General features: G+C 58.0%; 1 protein-coding gene across 1 annotated transcript in view; it reads left to right on the top strand.

The window, feature by feature from the left end:
* The window catches only part of FOXK1 (forkhead box K1), a 74,576-nt gene that overhangs the window by 21,631 nt on the left and 31,682 nt on the right, over window positions 1–21,263 (top strand). Inside the window, exon 4 of the mRNA XM_040266768.1 lies at window positions 6–235. Coding sequence (XP_040122702.1) covers window positions 6–235 — 230 coding nt within the window. The remainder of the gene's footprint in view (window positions 1–5; window positions 236–21,263) is intronic.

The raw sequence follows: 21,263 nt of genomic DNA, 5'->3' as shown, positions 1-21,263 counted from the left end.
TGGAGGGCCGCGAGTTCGAGTTCCTCATGCGGCAGCCCAGCGTCACCATCGGCCGCAACTCGTCGCAGGGCTCGGTGGACCTGAGCATGGGCCTGTCCAGCTTCATCTCGCGGCGCCACCTGCAGCTCAGCTTCCAGGAGCCGCACTTCTACCTGCGCTGCCTCGGCAAGAACGGCGTCTTCGTGGACGGGGCCTTCCAGCGGCGCGGCGCGCCAGCCCTGCAGCTGCCCAAGCAGTGAGTGCCGCGGCCCCCGCCCCGGGGACAGCCCGCTGACCCCCGACGGTCGCCCTTGCCCCTGGGCTTGGGGTCGCCGCCCCCCCGCACCCCATCCCCGCCCGGCGTTGGACCGGAGTCACCTCCTGACTTCTGTCTGCCTTGGGCCGGGGTTAGCCCGCACCCCCCCATCCCGGGCCGGGCTTCAGGGTCGCCCTTGCCCCTCCTCCCAGCAGAGCGTGGTGTTGGCCCCTCTCCTCCCGATCTGGACACGGGGTCACTCTTGACCCCTGCCCCGCCGGCGCCCAGGGCGTTGAGGGTCGCCCTTGCCCTCCCCCACGACCTGGACACCAGGGACCCACTGTCCCCGCCCCTTGTCTGGACCGCGGTTGCCCTCAAACCGACTGGCTGGAAGGGTTGCGCCAGGCGGTCTGCGGGGTCCCCGGGGTTGGGGGGGGGACCCCGGAAGGTCAGGCCCCTTCAGTAGGGGCCGGGTCTGAACTTGGGCCTGGAGGGGACAACAGGAGAGTGGGCTAGGGTGGGGACCGGAAGTATCCTCTCCTTGGTCTATCTGAGGACGCAGGTCAGAGGTCCCCATGACTCGGGACATCCAGGGCACAGTTGGGGTTCCTGGGCAGGAGGTACGTCCCAGCGATGAGGCAGGGCAAGGAGAAGGGGACCCGCCACACTTGGGGGACAGGCGGCCAGTGCCCCGTGGGACTTCAGCAACACCCTCGTGCTCCCTGGCCCTTCCGGTTCCCAGCCTGCCTGGCCGCCCTACCCGGGAGGTGCTTAGTTTCTCCCATCTGCGGGTCAGGAGAAACCCCGTGTAGGTAGCCATGCCGCGTGGGGCGCTTTCTTTTTCTCTGTAGCAGTTGCTCCTCGCTCCTCATCACTGTTCTGTTCCTGCAGCCCGCCTGTGTTCCAGAGTTGTCTCTGACTAATTACTCTCGCTTTTATAAGCACCCTGGGTCCACAGGATTTTTTGGTGGGGTGAGTCCCGGGGCCCAAAGCCCGTTTCTGTAACCTTCTCCCTTTTCTAAGATCTCAGCACGTTTGGTTGTTAAGTATTGTACTGAGTAATTTTTCAACATCAGCAAGGACTTACTGGTGTTTAGGGCCGATGGAGTGTGGGGTGTTAGGAGGTAAAGGCGTAGACAAACTTTGTTTTCCAAACATGAAAGCTATGTGTTTCTGTAAAGCCAGGACTTGATGAATAACAGAGTTGTCGTATCCAGTGGTTGCTGTCTCTCTGTTGTGTCTTTTCCACAACCTACACACTCCCCATCCAGGCCATTAACTGCGTGCTGGGACCAGCCCCTCCCCTGGTGAGAAAGTGACAGGTTAACAGCGCCTCTCCCCTCTCTGCCCTGTGGCCCTCGGAGGCCCAGTCTGCTAGGCTTCTTTGTATAAAGTCAGGTTCTGGAAGGGTGTCCACCCAGCAGTCTTGTTTTCAGAGCTCCCTGCCCAGCTGCTGAGTGGGTGCAGCCCTGGCGAGGCGAGGCTCACCGAGTCGTGAATGCGCTAGTATTTTCTCTAAGTCAAGGGGAAGAAATTTCAGCCGGAGGAGTCCTCGGTTCACACGCTGAATCGGCGAGTCCCGGGCCCATTGTTTGTGAAACGTGACTGGCGATCACGCTGCCTCCATGGCCCTGGAGCCAGCAGCCCGCACGGCTGCTCCTCTCTGGCCGGGGCCCTGCCCACGGCACTCGTCAGGCTGGGCTCAGATTCACTGCGCCGGGGTGATGGAGAATCCACAGAACAGGACGGGCGTGCTGGCGGAGAGACCCTGCGCGCGGACGTCCGAGCCTGTGTTCCTGGGAGAGGGCAGTTGTTTCTGAGACCATCCAGGCCTGTGGACAGACGTGTTGGCAGCCTGCCTGGTTTGACGTTGTTTTTATTTGCGGAAGCTCAGCCTAGGTGGTCACATCCATGGGACGGAGGGGCTGTAGAAAGCTGCTGTTTTGAGTCGGGGCCGGGGGCTTTGGCTCAGCACGTGGAGAAGCGATCAAGCAGTGTCACTGAGCTCAGAGGAAGGAAGTTGGATGTGCTCACTGGGTGTCGCCTCGGGATGGGAAGTTTGCTGCTGACTTTCAAAGAAGGGCAGCAGCGAAGTCCGCTTCCTCTCAGGCATCGGTGGCCCGTGTTGCCCTGAGTGCTCAGAGCCGTGATGTTTCTCCGTCGCACTTTTAGGGAGTGCTTACTTGAGTGGGGCCGCGTCGCCTGCAGCTTGTGGTGGGAGCTGCCCGAGACCTGGGGCTCTTCTTTGTGTGGGTCATCCCGCTGGGCATCCCCGTGTGCCACCCTGCACACACATGCCCCCCACACACACACACGCACCCCGGCACACAACACACCCCGGCACACAACGCACCCCCGCACACACACGCACCCCCGCACACACACGCACCCCTGCACACAAACACACACACCCCTGCACACAAACACACCCCTGCACGCACGCTGCCGCCCCGCCCCGGCACACACATGCCACCCCACACAGCTCCCCGGGCCGTCCCTTCTCTCCCTCCGACTCAGGGACGCACGAGGTGGAGAGGAAACCCAGAATGTACCCACCTTTGTGACTACGAGTAGGTCTTTCCAAAACTAAACTGAAACACTTTTGAAATTACTGGCAGGAAAAAAGAAAAAACACAACTGCTTGTGACACCACTGGGGGCTGACCCCGCTGGGTGACCGTGTGAACTGGGGGGCGATGCAGTCAGCCCCGCCGTGGCCCCTCCTCTGCAGGCCCCCGGGGCCCCCAGGCCTGGGCCGGGCACCCATCAGCTTTGCGTGGAGACAGGCGCACCAGCAGTGTGTAAAAAGCGCGATGTTTACAGGTGTGTTTGTCGATGAGGAATCAGTGACTGAGTCTGCAGCTCCCCGCGGAGGGGAAGAGAGTCCCCGAGGCTCCGGGTTTCTGAGGCGGGCGGCCAGCAGGCCTTTCCTGGGCCCTGCAGGCGGACGTGGTTCCTGTGTGTGGCTGGAGGTCGTCAGGCCAGCAGATCTGGAGTTTGAATTGGATGGAACCTGTGAACTAAAGGAGGGGGACCCTGCACGGCCTCGGGCTTGCTCTCTCGTCTCCCCTTTCCAACCGCCTTTCCCAAGTGTCATAAAATAAGTATGTGAACGTGCAGATGTGAGTTTTTACTGTAAAAGCGAGACTGCGTTTGTGGTGGCTTCCGCGGGCGGTGACACCGATGGGGTTCTCCTCACTCTTCTGCACGTTCCAAGTTCCCTGTGATGAGCGTAGCTCGAGACAGTGGTTCCCCGTGCCCGGCACCCAGCTCCCACGGCTGCCGCGCTGTGGCCAAGCTCATCTTATCTGCATCCCTACCCGTCTCCCTCCCACTCGCCCCCCACAAGTCGCAACTGTCCCAGCACTCCGTCTGTAAATATTTCAACAAAAGATAAAGGTTCCTTTTTCAAAAAACCCAACCACAGTGTCATTATCACACGTAAAAAATTAATAACAATCTCTTACTATCATCAAACTTCCAATGAGTGTTTGGATTTCCCTTGCCGCCGCATGAATTGTTTTTTTTTCTTTTCTTTTCTCACAGCGAGTTTGTTCGAATCAGGAACCAAATCAGGTCCAGACGCTGTGATTGGCTGGCCGGTCTCTCACATCTCTTTCAAACCGCGGGCTCCATCCCACCCCCCCTCTCTCCCCCCTCCCTTTTGTTGTCCTTGATGAAGAAACAGGGTCATCTGTCCCGTACCCTTTCCCACGGTCTGTCTTCCCAGATTGCGTTCCCATGGTGTCCACTGTGCCTCTCCCCCGGCGTTCTGTGAATCTGTTGTCGGACCTAGAGCTTTGGTCAGACTCAGATCCGATGCTTTTTTTTTTTTTTTTTTTGGCCAAGCCTGCCCCGCAGGCAGAGGCCGGGCAGGAAGCAGGCACGTGCCTGTCCCCGAGGCGGGCTTCTGATGGGCGCTGCCCGCGTCCCTCTGCCTGTTGTCCCCAGCCCTCCCGGCATTGATGGTGGCCGCCAGCACGTGTCCCGGGCCGTGCTGACGCAGTCCACCCTCCGAAAGGCGTGTCACGAACGGAGATGTTACGGATCATGGCCTCTGCAGGCATCCCGTGATAAAAATTAATTGTAACCACCAAAGCATTTAACTACATAAATAATTGTTCAGGTGCTATGAAAACATACAGGCTTCCCTGCTGGCACCTGTGGTAAGGAACCCACCTGCCAGTGCAGGAGACACAAGAGACGCAGGTTCGATCCCGGGGTCGGAAAGGTCCCCTGGAGAAGGAAACGGCAACCCGCTCCAATACCCTCGCCTGGAAAATCCTGTGAAGAGAGGAGCCTGGCGGGCTGCTGTCCATGGGGTCACAAAGAGTCGGACACGACTGAGGTTGCACACTGTGAACGCCTGCAGGACATAGTTGCTTGTTGCTGGCCCAGCTGGTCACCGGAAGAATGTTGAATTTGTTAACTAACCATCTTACGGTAGTCACCAGGTTGAAATTATATTGAAATTAACGGGAAAATGCCCTAGACTTGGTGAGGACTGCAGGTGTGGGTGGAAGGCCTCAGAGCCCAGCATCCCCAGGGAGAGCAGCTGGCTCCTGTCCTCCCTACCCTCCTCCCTGTCCCCCACCCCCACCCCCAGCCCGCCGGGAGCCCCAGGGGGCCCCAGATGCAGTGCCTCCATCCTGGGCGCTGGGTCGGGAGCAGGCCTGCATGCAGAGCTGGGGGCACGGTTGGAGCAGGGAGGGCGTCAGGTCCCAGGGGTGAAGAGGTGAGACTTGGTGGTGCTGGCTGTGTTTCCGCACGGAGAGGAGAGCAGTGGGCAGGGAGCAGGGCTGCATGCGGCCGTGTGTGGAGCCAGGGGCCCCCAGAGCCCCGTGGACATGGTCATCAGGCCTGACCCCCAGGGACTGGGGGGGGGGCTGGGGGGCCGGGGGGCCGGAGAGGAGATGCAGCCGAGAGGCCCCCTGAAGAAGGCGCGCTCTCACCTGGTGACGGAGCAGGCCAGGCGGCGTGTGTCTGGAAGCTCTGGGCGCAGTGCCCACGTGGAATGAAACTCAGAGGAGGCTGGGGGGGCATGCCGTGGAAGAAACGGAGCTTTGGAGTCCGGTTAGTTGGATCTGGATGGTGCAGTCGAAATACGAAATGTGGCATTTTCTCTAAGAGAAAGCTTTGTTCTGTGTGTCTTGCTGTGTGCTCAGCCACATCAGTCATGTCCGATTCTTTGTGACCCCATGGACCGTGCCCACCCAGCTCCTCTGTCCATCGGATTCTCCAGGCAGGAATACTGGGCGGGTTGCCGTGCCCTCCTCCAGGGGACCTTCCCGACCCAGGGGTCAAACCCACATCTGCATCTTCTGCGTGCAGGTGGACTCCTTACCTGTTGAGCCATCGGTTGGCAGTTATTGTGTTATCACATATGCCAGTTCAAAGAATGAGTCTTGTTAAAAACTTACTTTAAAAAGGTTTGTAGGCGTGTATTAATAGCAAAGTGAGAGTTTGTGCATTGAATCTGTGTTCCAGTATTGAATTCACATTGGCTGTTTTGGACTCATCACCTGTGTAAAAAAGTTTCTATAGTGCTTTAAAAAATCAATCTGTGGTAAGGATGGTTTTTATTATGCAGTATGTGTTGAATTTGTAATATACTTATGAAAGTCTTCACGTTGATGAAGGAATGGAATTGGTAGGTGCTAAAAGAGTACTGAGTAGAGTTTTAGTGGTGTTCATAGTACTTTTGAAAAAGACAGGGCTCTGTTCACAATTATGTGCTGGCATGAAAGGGAAGCATTTGATGTGTAGATACAGTAATTTACTATGTGCTGTTTCTGCATCTTGCGAATGTCAGGGGATAAACTTGCTAAGTTAATGACAACTCGAATTACAGCAATGCCTCATTTCCATAATTACCCTGCATTTAAAGCATTTCATATTAAAATGAGAGGGTTATATAAAATGCTTTTACTTTGATTTCCTGGAAAATAGGCCCTTGCATTTGTGACTTGTTACGCGATTTTGTAGTTCATTCTCGTGGCTTCTGTGGCTTCTCACGAGTTTCTAGTTTTCTGGTAAGAAATGTTGCTGGTAGATCTAAAAAGAAAGAGAAATGTAGTCTGCCTGTGTGCACACGTTTGATGGGCCTGGAGAGGGAGGCTCTGCACCGTGGCCGAGTGCACCCAGCCTTGCGCACCCAGCCTCGCGCTGGCTCAGTGGCCACCAGCCCGAGGCTGCACCCTGGGGCCTGGTGGGCTCTGCCTGGGTGCAGGGTGAGCCCGTGGGGGGCTCGCTTTGGTTAGCCCTGAAGGCTCGGCGTCAGTTCCTGAGACTCCTCTTCCCTAAGAGCCAGCGCAGGTGTAGGCATTTGTTTGCGGTGACTCCGTTAGGAAGAACTCTCATCCTTAGTCACAGGGACGGGTTTAACTGCTTGATTACCGGGTAGCCCAGAGAGCTCTTGTTTACATGGGGTGTGTCTGTTACACTTGCCAGATTGGAAATTGCCCTGAGAAAATAAAGTTTATATATTTATTAATCTATTTTAAAATAGCAATAAGAGGCCTGTTTTAAAAATAACTTTCTATGAGAAAATAGCTCCGTCTCCCCAAACAAAAGAAACTAGGATGAGCTTCATTTCTTGGTAAACGTCCTTTAAGTCTGCCCTGATTATTGCAAGAGCGTTGACTCTCCCTGGCCGGCCTCTGCTTAGCACGTTGTCATACGTTGTTTCAGCTAAGTTTCCTGGGAAAGGGAGGAGAGTTTTATAGTCTTTGGGCAAGTTGTGGGTGTTCTCCCAAGCCTCTCCAGGAGTGGACAGTGGTAGTTTCTTAAAGGTTGACTGCAGGATGCGATCTGCAGCCTCATCCCTGGACTTTGGGGTAAAACATTAAAACCCATTGCCCTCTCTTGTGTTTTGAAGAAAATCTTTTTACCCATGGGTGATTTTGTAGCCTCATGCTTTGGTCATTGAGGAAAATACTGATTGAATTATATCTTGAAATTGAAAGATATCAACATATCTTATTATACAAATGTTTTATTTTTGTTCTATTGTTAGTTACTTTTGATCCACTCAAACCCAGTAACTCACATCTTTGAAAATAGAAATCTTTGAAAGGATCAGTCTTTCTGATGTAGTTTATTTTGCTCCAAAAGTTGAGTGAGCGCACATTTTGTAGAAATGAATCAGTTTCGTTGTCAGCCTTTCTTAGCGCCCTGTGGCGTGATTTGGCTTAAATTCTAGTGTTTTCCTACATGCAGTCAGTTCTTGATTAGTTCAGGTGGAGCTGTCCAGCCCACCAGTGACTTCTGCTCCTTCCCTGCCCCTGGAGGGGTGCTGTGGGGTCCCTGGGGGGCTCCCCTCCCTTTCCCTCCTGCTGTGGCCGTGGACCCACCAGGAAATGGGAGAGCGACGCCAGCGGTCATGGAGTGACTCAGCCCTCTAGGACGTCAGGGACAGCATGGGGCTTTATGGCATTATCCCTTGTTGGGGTTTTTCGTGAACCCTTTCTAAGCACACTTATAAAACAAGCCTGGGCCCCTTTTGGTGAACATAAACCTTCCCTCCCTTCCTCCCGCTCCCATCTCCTCCAAGTGCATGTCTTTTTGTCTGTCTGTCTGCGTCTTCCCTCCGCGCTAGTCGTTCGGCATCACACACAGCATCAGGCCCATTTTCTGTCCCATCCTGGAAAGACTTTGCCTGTCGTGGTTTGTGTCAGAAAAGCCCAAGGGTCTTGCTGTGCTTCTGGATGAGCGGCTTTGAGGTCAGATTCGCTGGGACCGTCCCCCCCCACCCACACACACGCACACATCGTCGCCTTTCTCTGAGTCACAGATGCTCTAGGTGAGGGGCCAGTCTGGGTGCTGACCTGATGAGGCGAGCGTGCCATCGGCTGGGACCCACAGTGCTGGGTTAGGGGTTGGCTGCAGGGAGCCGGGTGTGGGTCCTGGAAAGCCTGCCCAGAAATCCTGCCCCCGCCCCCATCTGGTTTGGACGCAGTTTACAGAGGAGGTCAAGGAGCCTCCCATGTGTTACCAGGAAGCCTCGCTGGAGCGTTCATCAGTGAAAGGTAGCCTGTAAACTCAGTGACGCTCCCGAGCCCACGTGGAAAGGGTGTCAGAATGAAGCCCGATGCTTCTGATGATGGAGCAGCTGGCAGCAGACCGGCTGGCGCCCAGGGCCCATGTGAAGAGGACGACGGCCTGCTGAAGTTTGTGCCTACCCCCCCACCCCCCACTTGCAGGGACGTAAATGTCTGGTCTGCTTGGCAGTTACGTGCCCCACGCTGGGAACAGTGACTCATCAAGGCCAGAGGAAAACACCTTCGCTCAGAGTGCCTGGCTGGGTTGGACCCCATGTGGACCAGGGCACCTGCTGCCTGCAGCACCCGGCCCACAGGGTGGCTCAGCCAACCGTTGGGCTTTCTCAGCAGTTCAGTCTCCCTGGCGTGGCGCTGTGAGCAGTTTCCAGGCCCCTCCCCAAGTGGCCGGGCGGGGATCTCCCCAGCGTCTGAAACACCCTCCAGCAAAAGAAGTGCCCAGCAGGACTGCCCGGGTCCTGCATGGCTGTTGACACTTGAGATGTGGCTGGTGTAACCAGAGGGCCGATTTCTTTCCCTTTTTTTGGCTGTATGGTGTGGCATGTGAGATCTTAGTTTCCCAACCAGGAGTGGAACCCAGGGCCCCTGTAGTGGACTCAGGGGCCCCAACCACTGAACTGCCAGGAAAGCCCCTGAATTTTAATGTTTATTTTGCTTTTCAGTTTTTGTTGTCAGTCAGTCGATAAGTTGTGTCCAACTCCCTCTGACCCCATGGACTGTAGCACACCAGGCTTCCTGTCCTTCACTACCTCCCAGAGCTTGCTCAAAACTCATGTCCATTGAGTTGGTGATTCTATCCAACCATCTCATCCTCTATCATCCCCTTCTCCTCCCGCCTTCGATCCTCCCCAGCATCAGGGTCTTCTCCAATGAGTCAGTTCTTAAGTTTCAGCTTCAACATCAGTCCTTCCAATGAATATTCAGGACTGATTTGCTTTAGGATGGACTGGTTGGATCTCCTTGCAGTCCAAGGGACTGTCAAGAGTCTTCTCCAGCACCACAGCTCAAAAGTATCAGTTCTCTGGTGCTTAGCCTTCTTTATGGTCCACCTCTCAGATCCGTCCTGCCCGGGTGTGGGGCTGTCCCCGGGCAGCCTTGGGGAGGTGGCGGGTCTGTGGATGCCTAGGCCCCAGGGCACGGCTGCCACCTCAGTTTACTCCACTGGCCTCTGAGGCATGCGTCTTGCTTCTGCCATGTACCTCAAGGTGTGGGGGTGGGAAGGCCTGATCCAGGCTGTGGGGTCAGGTCGCGTGCGGGGCGAGTGGTCCTTCTGCAGAGGAGGGCCCCGTTCAGTGTCTGCCGCCTTGGACCGAAGCTAAGTCCAGATGGACAGCTTCTATGTTTCCCTTCGTTGCCTCAGTACTTGAAGTCAGAGGAAGAAAGTCAGGGGATCCGAGACACGACTCCTGCGGGTGTTAAAGACGAAGGCAAATTTGCAGCTTTGCAGGAAATTACCAGTGGAAACCCTCTCCCTGGCGCTTTGTAGCCCTGGGTCTATGGTGCGTTGATTATGGACAGACCCCGTGCGAGTCCAGCTCCCTAAGGCTCGTGTTTGGGTTTCTGTCCTTGCAGACTTTTCCCTCCTTGCTGAGCAGGTGAGTACCTGTCCAGAGTTGGAGTGGACACCTGCTTGGACCGGGTTGCTCTGGTCTGTGTGCCTGTGAGGGGCCCGTGCGCTGAGCCGGTGGTACTTCCCTGGGCCAGTCACGTGCTGAGTGGGCGCTGACCCTCGTCCCTCTGGCCCGTGTGTCCCTCTCGGGGATCTAGAGGTTCCTTGAGGGTGGTGCTCACACGTGTGGCCCTAGCACACTCCGCGTCTGTGGAGCGGATCTGGGTGCCTGATTTTGTGTGGCCTGCGGGTGGCTGCAGAGGGTCTGTTCTGACATCTCACTCACAGGAAGTCCAAAACCGTTGTTTCTGACCAGCGGTCAGAAAACCCTTTGAGTGGCCAGGCCAGGACCCAGGCGGGCGCCATCCAGTGTCGTGTCCGCTCATCCCGACCCCTCATCAGCTCAGTCTGCAGCCGGCCTTCAGGGAGTCGTGCGGGGCCCTTGGGCGGGCTGGGGCCCGGGCCCCTTCCCCAGGCTGCTGTTGGTCAAGCTTTTCTGGCGCTCGGCCACGCCACCGAGCCGACCTGCCGGGGCTGCAGGATCCAGACTGCATGACCGCCAGCATCACAGCCGGCATCTGCTGGTCCTCTGCACTGCGTGGAGCCCCACGCCCCTTGTCACATTGAACCCCTGCCGTTTACAGACTTCTCTCGGGGATGGGTAATGTGATGGGGACTTTTCTCCCTGATTGTTCTCTAAAGGTCAGAGCTCACACGTAGGGAAAGGGGCCCTGTCCCTTCACTCTGTAGTGTGTATTTCCCCAGAGTGAGAGTGTGTCCATCGCCAGGTCTGGCCCTGAGTCCGGGCAGTGTCACAGAACCTGTTTTCCGGCGGCCCCCTTCTTGGTTTCATTACCAGCCGGGCTGGGTCCAGGCTGGAGGCTGCGCCCAGGGCCCGTCTCCAGTGACCTTGACACTCTTAAGAGAAAACAGGAGTCACTGAGTCGGAGGGACTCGATTTTCAGGCGGTCCGTCCAATTTGACGACGTCCTGATCGGGTTCCGGGGAAGCGTCTCTGGCTGGAACGCTGGCCTGGGCTGCGTGCCCTTTCTGGGTGTTGCACACACGTGGGCCTTCTCAACTGGGTCGTACGGCCACTAGGAGGATTTTGTGCTGTCGGGCTCCTCCACCAAATAGTTACTGGTGTTCTTCTTGTGATTAGTAATCTCTGAGATTCGGTACTGGAATTAAACAGTAATTTCTAATCCAGCCGCATTTACCGCTGCTATAACAGTGTGTTAATTCACTCTCAGTGGTGGGAGTCGGCTTGGCCGGGCCCCCCGGCAGGGGCAGCGACTGGCTCACCCCGGGCAGGACCCCGAGAGGTGGGCAGGCGGGGGCTCTAATCTCACACCAGCCTCCTATGTGCCCGACCATCACCGTGGCGTTTGTCCAGCACAAATGGGGGTGCAGGGCGCTTTGCAAAGGAAAAGCTGTGCCTTGGAGGTAGAAGCCCAGAACTGATGAAGTAACGCATACGTTATTGAAGGCATTTTAAGAAATACAGGAAAGTGCAGAGGACAGTGTAACGTGTCCTCGGTCACGTCCTGTCATTTTTTGTTTTTTTCAAAAGAAACGACAGGTCGCAGGTGACTTTGGGATCCTCTGAGTTCCCGAGACGCTTAGGAGCTTGATTCTAGTCCTTTGTTATACCTTCCCGACCCAGAGCCGTCTCCGAGTGACGCTTGTGCAGTTAGTTGTATGTGTGTCTGTGGCAGGGCCCGGGAGGGACGATTTACCTGAGTGGGGTCTTAGCATCAGTGTGTTTCCTCAGCTGCAGGAGGAGTGCTTCATGGCCGAGACAGTCAGACGCACGGCAGACCGTGTCTTCAGAGCCCCGAGGCCTGACTGCTGCCCTTCCCGGCCCCGCAGCCTCGGGTCTCGCCTTCCTCTCCCTGTCCCGGCTGCTCCAGCGCTCAGACCCCTGCACCCGCACGCTCCCAGGCCTCACCCCGGCATCCCTGCCCACCCCTCGTCCCAGCCGGGAGCCCCGGGCTCACCCTCAGCCACCATCCCTGAGCTCACGACTGGATCCGGGGGGCCCCAGGAGGCCTCTCCATGCTGGACGTGGATGGAACCTGCAAGGTCACCCTGCGTCCCCTGCCCGCACCCCAGTGGCCTCTTGGGCCCGAGACCCTCAAATTCCCGGCGGATCCAGCCGCTCGTCTCCCATGTCGGCTGCTGAGCCCTCTGCCACGCTCTCCAAGGGTGACGCGTCCAGTTGACCCTGGGCTGGCCACCCTGAGCATCTCTGAGCGTCAGTCAGCTCGGGACGTCAGCACATCTGCGCTGTCTGCAGCCCACACCCCCTCCGTCTGCAGTCTCTCATCTTCCCAAAGTGGGACTCGTCCCCACTGACGGCCGGCTCCGCAGCCCCCGCCCGCTTCACTTGAGTGCTGACCGCACGCCCACCGCTCCCGCTGGCCCCCTGCCTGGCGTGCCTGCGGTCGCCCAGTGGCACTGCCGCGGGGCCGGGCGGGCCAACACCGCATGCTCTGCGTCCCCCGGGTCTTCCTGGAGTTCACACCCGTGCGTTTCCCGTGTGACACGCGTGTGTGTTGCTGCCCCACCGACCTGGAAGGTCTTGAGGTCGTGAGGTCCATGCATGGAAGTGTTCCTGCAGCGGTTTGTGGGGGTATATCCGGTATATCCCGCCGGCCCGCTGACGCTAGCGCACCCCAGAGGAGAGCAGGGTGGGGAGGGCCTCGGGACTCGGAACCACACTTGGAATGGCCCAGTGGCAGGCTGGCCCGGGGGGCCCTGTCCCCCGCGCCCCTCCCCACAGGCATCTTCCGAGCTGCCCTGTGCCCCCGGGCACCGTCCTCAAGTACAGGGGTCCCCTGAGACGCTCGGCCCGTATTTGGGGGCAGCCGGTTCTTCAAGTCTCTAGGAGCCAAAGGGCAACAACGGGTTTCTCCCTCCCGACGGGGCTCTGACCTGTAGGGACTGGGCCAGCGCCCTGGGGACTCAGAGCCCACAGGTGTATCTCCCTTTTCTGGGCAGACCCACCAGTCTGTCTGTCACAGCTCCTTGTGAAGTGAAGTGAAAGTCGCCCAGTCGTGTCTGACTCTGCAACCCCATGGACTATACAATCCATGGAATTCTCCAGGCCAGAATACTGGAGTGGGCAGCCTTTCCCTTCTCCAGAGGATCTTCCCAACTCAGGGATTGAACCAAGGTCTCCTGCATTGCAGGCAGATTCTTTACCAGCTGAGCCACCAGGGAGCCCCAAGAATACTGGAGTGGGTAGTCTTTCCCTTCTCCAGGGGATCTTCCCTACCCAGGAATCCAACCAGGGTCTCCTGCCTTGCAGGTGAATTCTTTACCAGCTGAGCTATCAGGGAAGCCCCACAGCTCCTTGTGGTCATCAGTTTCTCAGCCTTCACCTTTTATCATTTTCAGAAGTGTAATTTCATTTTTTTTCCCGCTGCCATTTAAGCAGCCAAGGAAGTTTGATGTGTTTTTAACATGATAACTTTTTTTTTAATGCGTAAAAATTGTTAAGGCCGGTGCCTTTTTAAAAGGCACCAATGAGGGTCTCTCTCTTTGGAGAACTTTTTTTGTCCAGAGGCTTTTTTCCAGAGGGCTCCATGACTAATGAACTCAGTAGTTAATCCTCACCAGAGCAGAGTTGAAAGTCTTGAATTCTCAAGCTTATTGGAGAGTTTGCTTTCTCAGCCTGCATTATCTGATTTTCTTAAAAGTCAAAATTCTTCACTGTCATTTCTTTTCTGGAAAAGTCTCTTTTTAAAAGAAAGCCAAAAAAAGTACACATTAGCTTGACATCACACATCTATGCAGCCTTTATTATTTCAAACCTTTTGGTGTTACATACGCAACCTGCGCTCATACAAACTTTGGAAGACGCAGAAATGTGGGGAGAAGAGCCCCGGACAGCTGCCCCACGGAGGTGGCCGCTGTAGCTGCAGAGCCTTCTCCTTGCGCCTTCTTTCCTTTTTGAAAAAACAAAACACTAGAGCGGGGACTCTGCTGAAACTGCATATTTGCAATTTCACTGCTGCTGGGGAATTGGAATCCATCTAGCCAGGGGCTCTAAAGCACCTTTTTTATGTTAATATCTGTGTGGCTGCGTAGGTTAGGGCCCTGAGCCCGGCGTTGGTCTTTAAACAGAAGGGAGGGTCCCCACAGAGTCTGGCCTCAGGACTGATCCCCTGAGGGTGGGCTGAGCAGGGGCAGGGCGGGGGTGGGGGCGGCACCCCCCATCCCCGGGGGCCCCAGTTCCTAGCGACCAGATCAGATAAGGCTCTTGTAACCAAAATGCAGTGTCGTTTCTCGTCTTGCTAGGTGGTTTTCAGCCTGGGGAAACATGGAGGGAGGAGGCCAAGAGGCGCCTGATGGGGACTCATCGTAGGGTGGAGTGTTGGAAGCCTTTGGGGGAGGGGCCGTTGCCCCGGCTGTAAAAGCTGTAAGTCCTGTCTGACCACGAGGTCAAGGTTGATTCTTGCTTCCCCTGCTGGGGCATTGCCCACCACAGACAGAACCTGCTGTCCTGAACACTTTTTGCAGGGTCTGTCTACAGATAATTTTAATGAAAGTGAATAAATAACACAAGAGGTCATGAGAAATACAAGCTGGTTTATGCCTTCACTGAACTCCATTGCATTTTCTCTGTGAAAGTGAAAAATAAAACCTGAGGGTCCCCTGCCTTTGTCCCCATGGGGCTGAGATGCCACGTGGCCCAGATGCTGGCACCAGGGCGGTGCCCCCCAGGTGGAGGGGCTGCCTCCAGCCGCAGGGAGAGAAGACCGCCTGCCCACCCTGCTGGGGAGGCAGGTGCTGCCCAGACAGCAGAGGAGAGGGCGGGGCCCCTGGAGACCCAGCGGGACTGGCCCTTTCCGGAGGGTGGGTACGGACCCCTGATGGGCGTCTGGCTCAGTCTTTATTTCAGAGAAAACGGTTCTGACGATAGGCCATCCGGGATAAACTGGTATGTTTGAGGCTGTAATTTACATAACAATTAAATCGGGTTAGTTTATCCCCACACTGCTGAACACAGGCTTCTCCCGGTGCAGTTTCTCAGTCTCATTAGCCTGTTGTATGACCCAGTTTCCCCAGACGGGTCGTTTCTCCTCCGCGGTGCTAATGCCTGAGCAGAGACGTGGCCCCAGTGGTGCTGGAGCAGCCCCTGGGAGCTGGCGGGCGTGGTGGGAGCGGTCCCTCCGGCCCTCCTGCTCCACGCGTGCACGCACTCAGCCCACCAGCACCGCGCACGGGGCTCCTCCCCGTCCTCAGTCATGCCGAGGGGAGAGCTGGACCACCCTGTGGACGCAGGTGGGCTCTCCTCCACTCCTGGGGCGTCGGGTGAGCCCTGGGACAGGCCCGAGGCCTCTTCCAGGTGAGCGTTTTCTCCAGGCTGGCTCGGGGTCTTTAAACAGCCCCGCTGCTTTGCAAACAGACGCCGCCTCCCTCCTGGGCTCCAGCTTCTGTCTTTATCAGTGGCCCACAGTCAGCAGAGAAAGAGCTCTCCTTTGGAAAGGGTTGGAAGGGTTAAAATCTAAGGTGACCTCAGATTATCAAAAGTGATCCTCTTGGGTTAGTCTGGAATTTCACGTGCCGGGAAAGAGGCCGTGAAAGGGTAGCAAAGCGGGGTCATAGAGACACAGCGCTCCAAGTGGTGTCAGCTTCTACTTCTGTGTGACTGGGAGAGGGTTCCTCCTGGACATCTGGTGAAGGCTCAGCAGCTGGGGGTGGGCCCCGGGCCCCACTCCTACCCCCGCTGCCCCGTCCTAGGGGCTTTGGGGGTGAAGGCGGCAGTGAGGTGCTGCTCCGGGGACAGAGGCTGGCGACCCGCGGGCTCCGGGTGGGCGGCGGGCGGCCATGTCACCAGGCTGCGTCTTCCATGCTGCTGGTGCTCGGGGGGCCCTGTGCTGGGCCCCTTGCGCTCTCTACTCCCAAGGTCGCGTCCGCCACGTTGCCCAGCTCACAGGCCCTCTCCCTGGAGAGAACAACACTGCTGTCCTCAGGGCCCGTGCAAGGCCTCCCCTGTGAGCGGGCGCCCGGTGGACCCAGATGGCCCCGCTCGGCCGGGCCCGGGGCTCCGGGCCCCACGCAGGCCTCAGCCGCATCGGCCACGCCCGCGACAGCTGTTGCTTTCGTGGTGGCTCCTGGGTGGCCTGCAAGACGTCGTGCAGGGTGTAAAGTTTCGGGATTCCGCGTTGGGAAAAGGGGAACTAATTTTCCGCCTCAGAGTTCAGATTGCCGGGCGCAGCGTCGGCCTGAGCACCCGAGCAGTGCCCGCCGCCCCGCGATGCCAGCTGCTCGCCTGTGGGTGATGCCGGGACAGCAGGGGGTGGGCCGAGCAGGCCCGGGAGATAGTGAGCTGCGTGGTGGTAGGCTGACTCAGCAGCAGGGTTTTTGTTTGTTTGTTTGTTTATGGCGTTTTATTGTGTTCTTTGTTTCGTCACAGGAGGAGTCAGGAGGTCAGAGCCGCCCCAGGCTCCAGGGCTAACCACGGAGGAGGGTGAGGTCACGGCTGCCTCCGTGAAGGTTCTGGGCTAAGGGGTGTTTCCTGCCAGGGGGTTTTGACTGGCGTTTGGATCAGGGGCGGGGCGCCGGGATTCGGTGCCGACTGCCGTGGGACCCCCGCAATGAAAACGTGTGGTGGTCGGTATTTCTCCTGCCTCAGGACTCCTGGTCTTGGCCTTGGGGCTGCCCAGGGGCGGGAGGGGCCTGAGCCGGATGGTCTGCACCACTGACGTTGCTTTTGATGGAAACAACCCAGAGCCTCCCCTGTCCCCCACGTGGAGCTACAGCAGCGCGCCAGCTGGAGTCCCCTGTGTCGTTATCTGCCCCTGGTCATCGCAGGCGGTCTCACGGCTGTGCCCTCGCTGGCCCTGCTCCATGTCGTTGCTCCTGGAGGTGGCGGGGTGTGTGCACGTCCGGACGAGCCTGACGCCGCTGCTGTGTGGCCACGGCCCTCACGGAGCGGCTGGAGCGTCCCCGAGCTCAGAAGGGCCCGAGAGCCCTGAGTGGGGCACCTCGAGCCTGACTGCTGCGTCGGGTACAGGTGGCCACGCTGGGACCGGACTCCACGTCTCCTGACCGTCGGTCAGCACCGCTGCTGTCTCTACTGAAACAGGCTTTCCCTGGGATGTCGGGGTTTACGGGAGGGTTTACGCAAGTCCGGTGTAAATCCCGTGCAGGCAGTGAGTTCCCGCCCCCCTGCACCGGGCAGCTCCGCCGAAAGCCGCGGGGAGGCGGCTCAGGGCTGATTGGTGCGCTGTATCAGTCAGGGAGGCTAGGGTGTTGTAACAAACACGCCAGCAGCTCAAACGCAGTGGAAATGAGTCGCAGCGCCTCCCGGGTGACGCGGTGGAGAGAGTGCCATCCGGGCATCCGGGGCAGGAGCCTGAGGGCTTCAGGAGGGAGGTCAGGCTGGTAGGACTGGAGCTGGGGCACCGAGTGCAGAAAGGGGCCGGCAGCGATGGACCTCGGGAACTCCTCTCCAGCAGGGCCGAAGCCAGGCGCCTGGTTCCTGGATGTCTGAGGTGGCTCGTTCGTGCTTGTTCCTTCCTCGCCCCCTCACGTGTGAGGCAGGCCGGGAGGGTGGGAACGGGGTCCGCACGCGGCGGTCAGCGTCTCGCGTGCGGTCCTGCAGCCCGCGGTGCCTCTCGGTCCCCCAGCGCTGGTGCTCGCTGGCGAGTGCACCTGCTTCCGGCGGAGCCGTGAGGGGTGCTGTGGGCGGGTCTGCTCGGTGTGAAGGACAGGCATCCGGACCGAGGACAGGGCTGCCCTCTGCGGCAGGGGATGGCCTTCGCGGCGGCTCAGCCCACCTGGCCCGCATGTGCAGACAGCCCCGCCCGCCGTGGGCAGGCCAGGCCGGTGTTTGCTGTCAGGGACGAGACCCGCCTGTTCCGCTCACATGTCTTTGGGAAGGAGTGCTGACCGCTGACAACCAGACTGCCGCCACGTGGGTTGTGGGCTCCTTCTCGTCGTCTGGAAGGTGGTCCTGTCTGCGCTGGGGTCCAGTGCGCCTGCTGCCCGGCTGCTTCCTTCACACCTGGGCTTTCTGTCCTCCCGCCGCGCTGACCTGCCCCTCTCCTGGACAGGTGCCGTTTACTTCTGTGTATGCTTCTGAGTGCGTTCAAATCCGTTTATGATTAAACACTGCTCAAACACCCAGGGTGAGATTTATTGACACAGGTTGGACCAGAACCGATGAGGATGGCGTGCCAGGGGGCCGGTGTGAATTGTCTCCCTCTTCTGTTTATTTCCAGTTGGCAAGAGATGACATTTATTTTTAAATTGTGCTCACAGCTCTGTGACTTCTGCAGAACTACAAACAAAGTTTCATTGTAACCCCACGTAAGAAAAGGGATGAAGGTCAGTACCTCCGAGGGGCAGACCTCTTCCCGGGCTTCCGGCAGCCAATGAACTTCATCTCCAGATTTGAAATCAGGCAGGCAGCCTGGCCCAGGGAGTTTTACTCAAGGACATTCGTAACTTCAGAAAGTTCTATTCCTGTCCTTTTTATCTGTTAGTTGTATTTTTTAGCAGTCAACAGAGAAACTTCACAAGTATTCCTCACGTTTAACTGTGTGAGCTCTAAGTAGTGAAAAGCGTCTTACATAATCAGTTCAGCACTGAAGTGTGTGGGCTGAGTTGGGGCTCCTGGGAGAGGCCTGTTGCCCTCTGGAGCACTGGAAGTTGGCTTCCCAGTAGGGAGGTCCCGAGAGCCACCGCCCTCTGAAGGCTCATTCGGTGCTGATGGGGATCTTAGTGACCCCGGCCTCCTCCTCCTCCCGGTGACCCTGGCCTCCTCCTTCTCCCGTCTCTGGGTTAACGGCGCCCTCGCCTTCTCGCTCGTCTCACATCTGCTTCTAGGCACTGTCTCTGGATCAGCACCGTCTCTGGGTTGATGGCGCCCTCGCCTTCTCACTCGTCTCACGTCGCCTTTTAGCGTGAGGGCTGCTTTGGGGTCATCTTGCCTTTAGGGTCCACCTTACAGGTTCTGACGTGCGTGCGGTCTGAGGAGGCGATTCACGGCCGCGGCCCCCTCGTCCCCTCCCCTGGCATCTGTCCTGCAGACCCGGGAGGAGCGTCCTCCCACGGAGGGAGCCCCGGGAATGCGTGTCCTCACCTGCGCTTCTGCCCAGGCGCATGTGGTAGGGCCCGTGGACCCAGAGCTTCCTCCTAAGCGCCGCGCAGAAGCAAAACCTCGAGAGTGAGAAGCAGAAGTCCCCGGGCAGGGAGGGGCGTCCTGCTGGCCAGCAAGTCTCCTGGCTTCATCCCTCAGTGGGAGCGTGGCTGGGACCGCGCTGGGTCTGGGTGTTCCCTCTCCAGGAGGGGTCACGGCCAACAGCCTCCATCTCCTGGCAGAGCGTCTCTAGGAGCGAAGCCCCTAGCATCAAGCCCCCGGTGTGCCCGGGTCCCGGCCCCGTGCTCCCTGCCGGCCCCGCGGCTGGCGCTGCACTGGCTGGAGGCAGAGGCTGGAAGCCTGACCTGTGAGAAGCCATCTGCTTATCAGGGTTTGGCTTGAGCAGAGCCAAGCTCAGAGCAAACCAGGACCGTGTGAAGTGCCCCAGTGCTGTGGAATAGGAAGCAGAGTTCTTTGTTTCTTGCTGTAACTGACTGATTAGGACCTGGGTCTGGCCAGAGTGGTTACACTGGGCATGTGGTCAAGTTGGGAGTCCGAGGCGGCTCGCAGATTCTAGCGGCCAGTTCCCTGAAGGTGCAGCGATGTCGGGAAAGCAGTGCTTGCAGCGGCCGGCCCCAGGGTGGGGTCGCCAGGCTTCAGCGTAGACCCCACGGTCTGGAAGCTGTGAGTAAGGGGCCAGGAGTGAGGACCGCAGGACGAGGGTCTCTCCGCAGAGCTGTGGTCGGTGTGTACCTCCCTCGTCCTGGTGGGCCAGCTGCAGTGGCCATGCGCACAGTCAGGATGCAAAGCCCCGTCTGCCTCGTTCCTAGGAAGGGAGCCGGCCCCTTCCCCGGGAGTCCAGGGCGCCCCTGGACGGGTGCTCTGAGTCAGGCCTGCAGGTGCAGCGTCATGCATCCGTCTGGGCCGTGCGGGGCGGTGTTCATTCCTCTTCGCCGCTGTGGGACCCGGTGGCTGATCGTGGCTCCTGCAGATAAAGCTGCCGTGAGCAGCCGCGGGCAGGTTTCCAGCCCACCTGATCTTCCCTTTCGGGGATGAGCGCCCAGGAGCGCGGTGGATCGGTCGCATCACGGGCTGTGTCTAGTTGAGGAACTGCCCGCTGGTCTTCCAGTCCCACCAGCAGGGCCGGAGAGACCCGCACCGCTTCAGCCATCTTCCAGGTGTGCCCCCCAGCGGCCCCCGATGGGCAGTGGGTCCCTGCAGCAAAGCGTCCACTCTGGTCACACTGGTTTTCCCTCCCGTGGGTGATAACAGCTTTCCACTCAGGCTTTTAGGACCTTTTGTCTGTCTTCCGTTTTCTGAAGGTTGGTGTGGATTTCTCTGAGTTTCGCCTGTCTGGGGATCACTCATCTTCTTGAACCTGTAGGTTTACCTTGCTGCCGCGTTTGGCAGTTTCTCAGCTATTTTTTTTTTTTTTTTTATCCCACCCACTTTCTGTTCTGGGACTTGGGCGTCAACCTTCTGTTTCAGCCCCACAGGCTCCTGAGACGCCGGTCCTTTATCTCAGTCTCCTTTCGCTTTGTGGCTCCAGCTGGGTGATTTCATTGTTCTTGGCTTCAGGCTCACTGGTCCCCTTCTCATTCTTTTCATTCTGTCTGAGTCTGTTCATTGAGTTTTCAGTTACCACGTTTTTAGTTCTCACATTCTCTTTGGTGGTCTTCTGCTTACTGAGATTTTCTGCTTCTTGTAATTGCTCATTTTAACATCAGTGCTTTAGAATCCTGGAAAGGTAATTCTGACACCAGCGTCCTCCTGTGTGGTCATCTGTTCATGCCTTTTCCCGTTTTGTTTGAGATTTTCCTCGTAATAGAAATCTGGACGTTTGGGGGAACGAGCTCTGAAGATTTTGGACCTTACTTAAATCCAGTGTTTGATAAGCACGCCTTTGGGGAAGGGGGACCGCCCCCGTCACTGCCCACGTGGCCCCCTCAGTGCTAAGAAGGAGCCCAGGGACTCACGTGTCATTCCCGCCCCAGACCCGCCTGCTGCTGGCTCTCCACACTGGCCTGTGCGCCCCTGTCCTTGGTGGGGCAAGTCCCCGGCCCCTCAGTGGGGACAACGTGTGTCCCTGCCCTCGGCGTCCCCATGCTGCGTCCCCACACTGGGTTGGGAGGCACAGGCTGCAGGACTGGTTTCCTCTGGGTCCGTGGCTGAGCCAGAGCCAGGACTCCGCGGCCTCACCTGCTGGGACCCACTTCGTCCCCCACCTCTGTGTGTGTGTGTGTGTGTGTGTGTGTGTGTGTGTGTG

The sequence above is a fragment of the Oryx dammah genome, unplaced genomic scaffold (assembly GCF_014754425.2).
Source record: "Oryx dammah isolate SB20612 unplaced genomic scaffold, SCBI_Odam_1.1 HiC_scaffold_2, whole genome shotgun sequence".
NCBI classification, from domain to species: Eukaryota; Metazoa; Chordata; class Mammalia; order Artiodactyla; family Bovidae; genus Oryx; species Oryx dammah.
The sequence above is the reverse complement of the archived record's forward strand: the minus strand, read 5'-3'. Positions and strand labels throughout refer to the sequence as shown.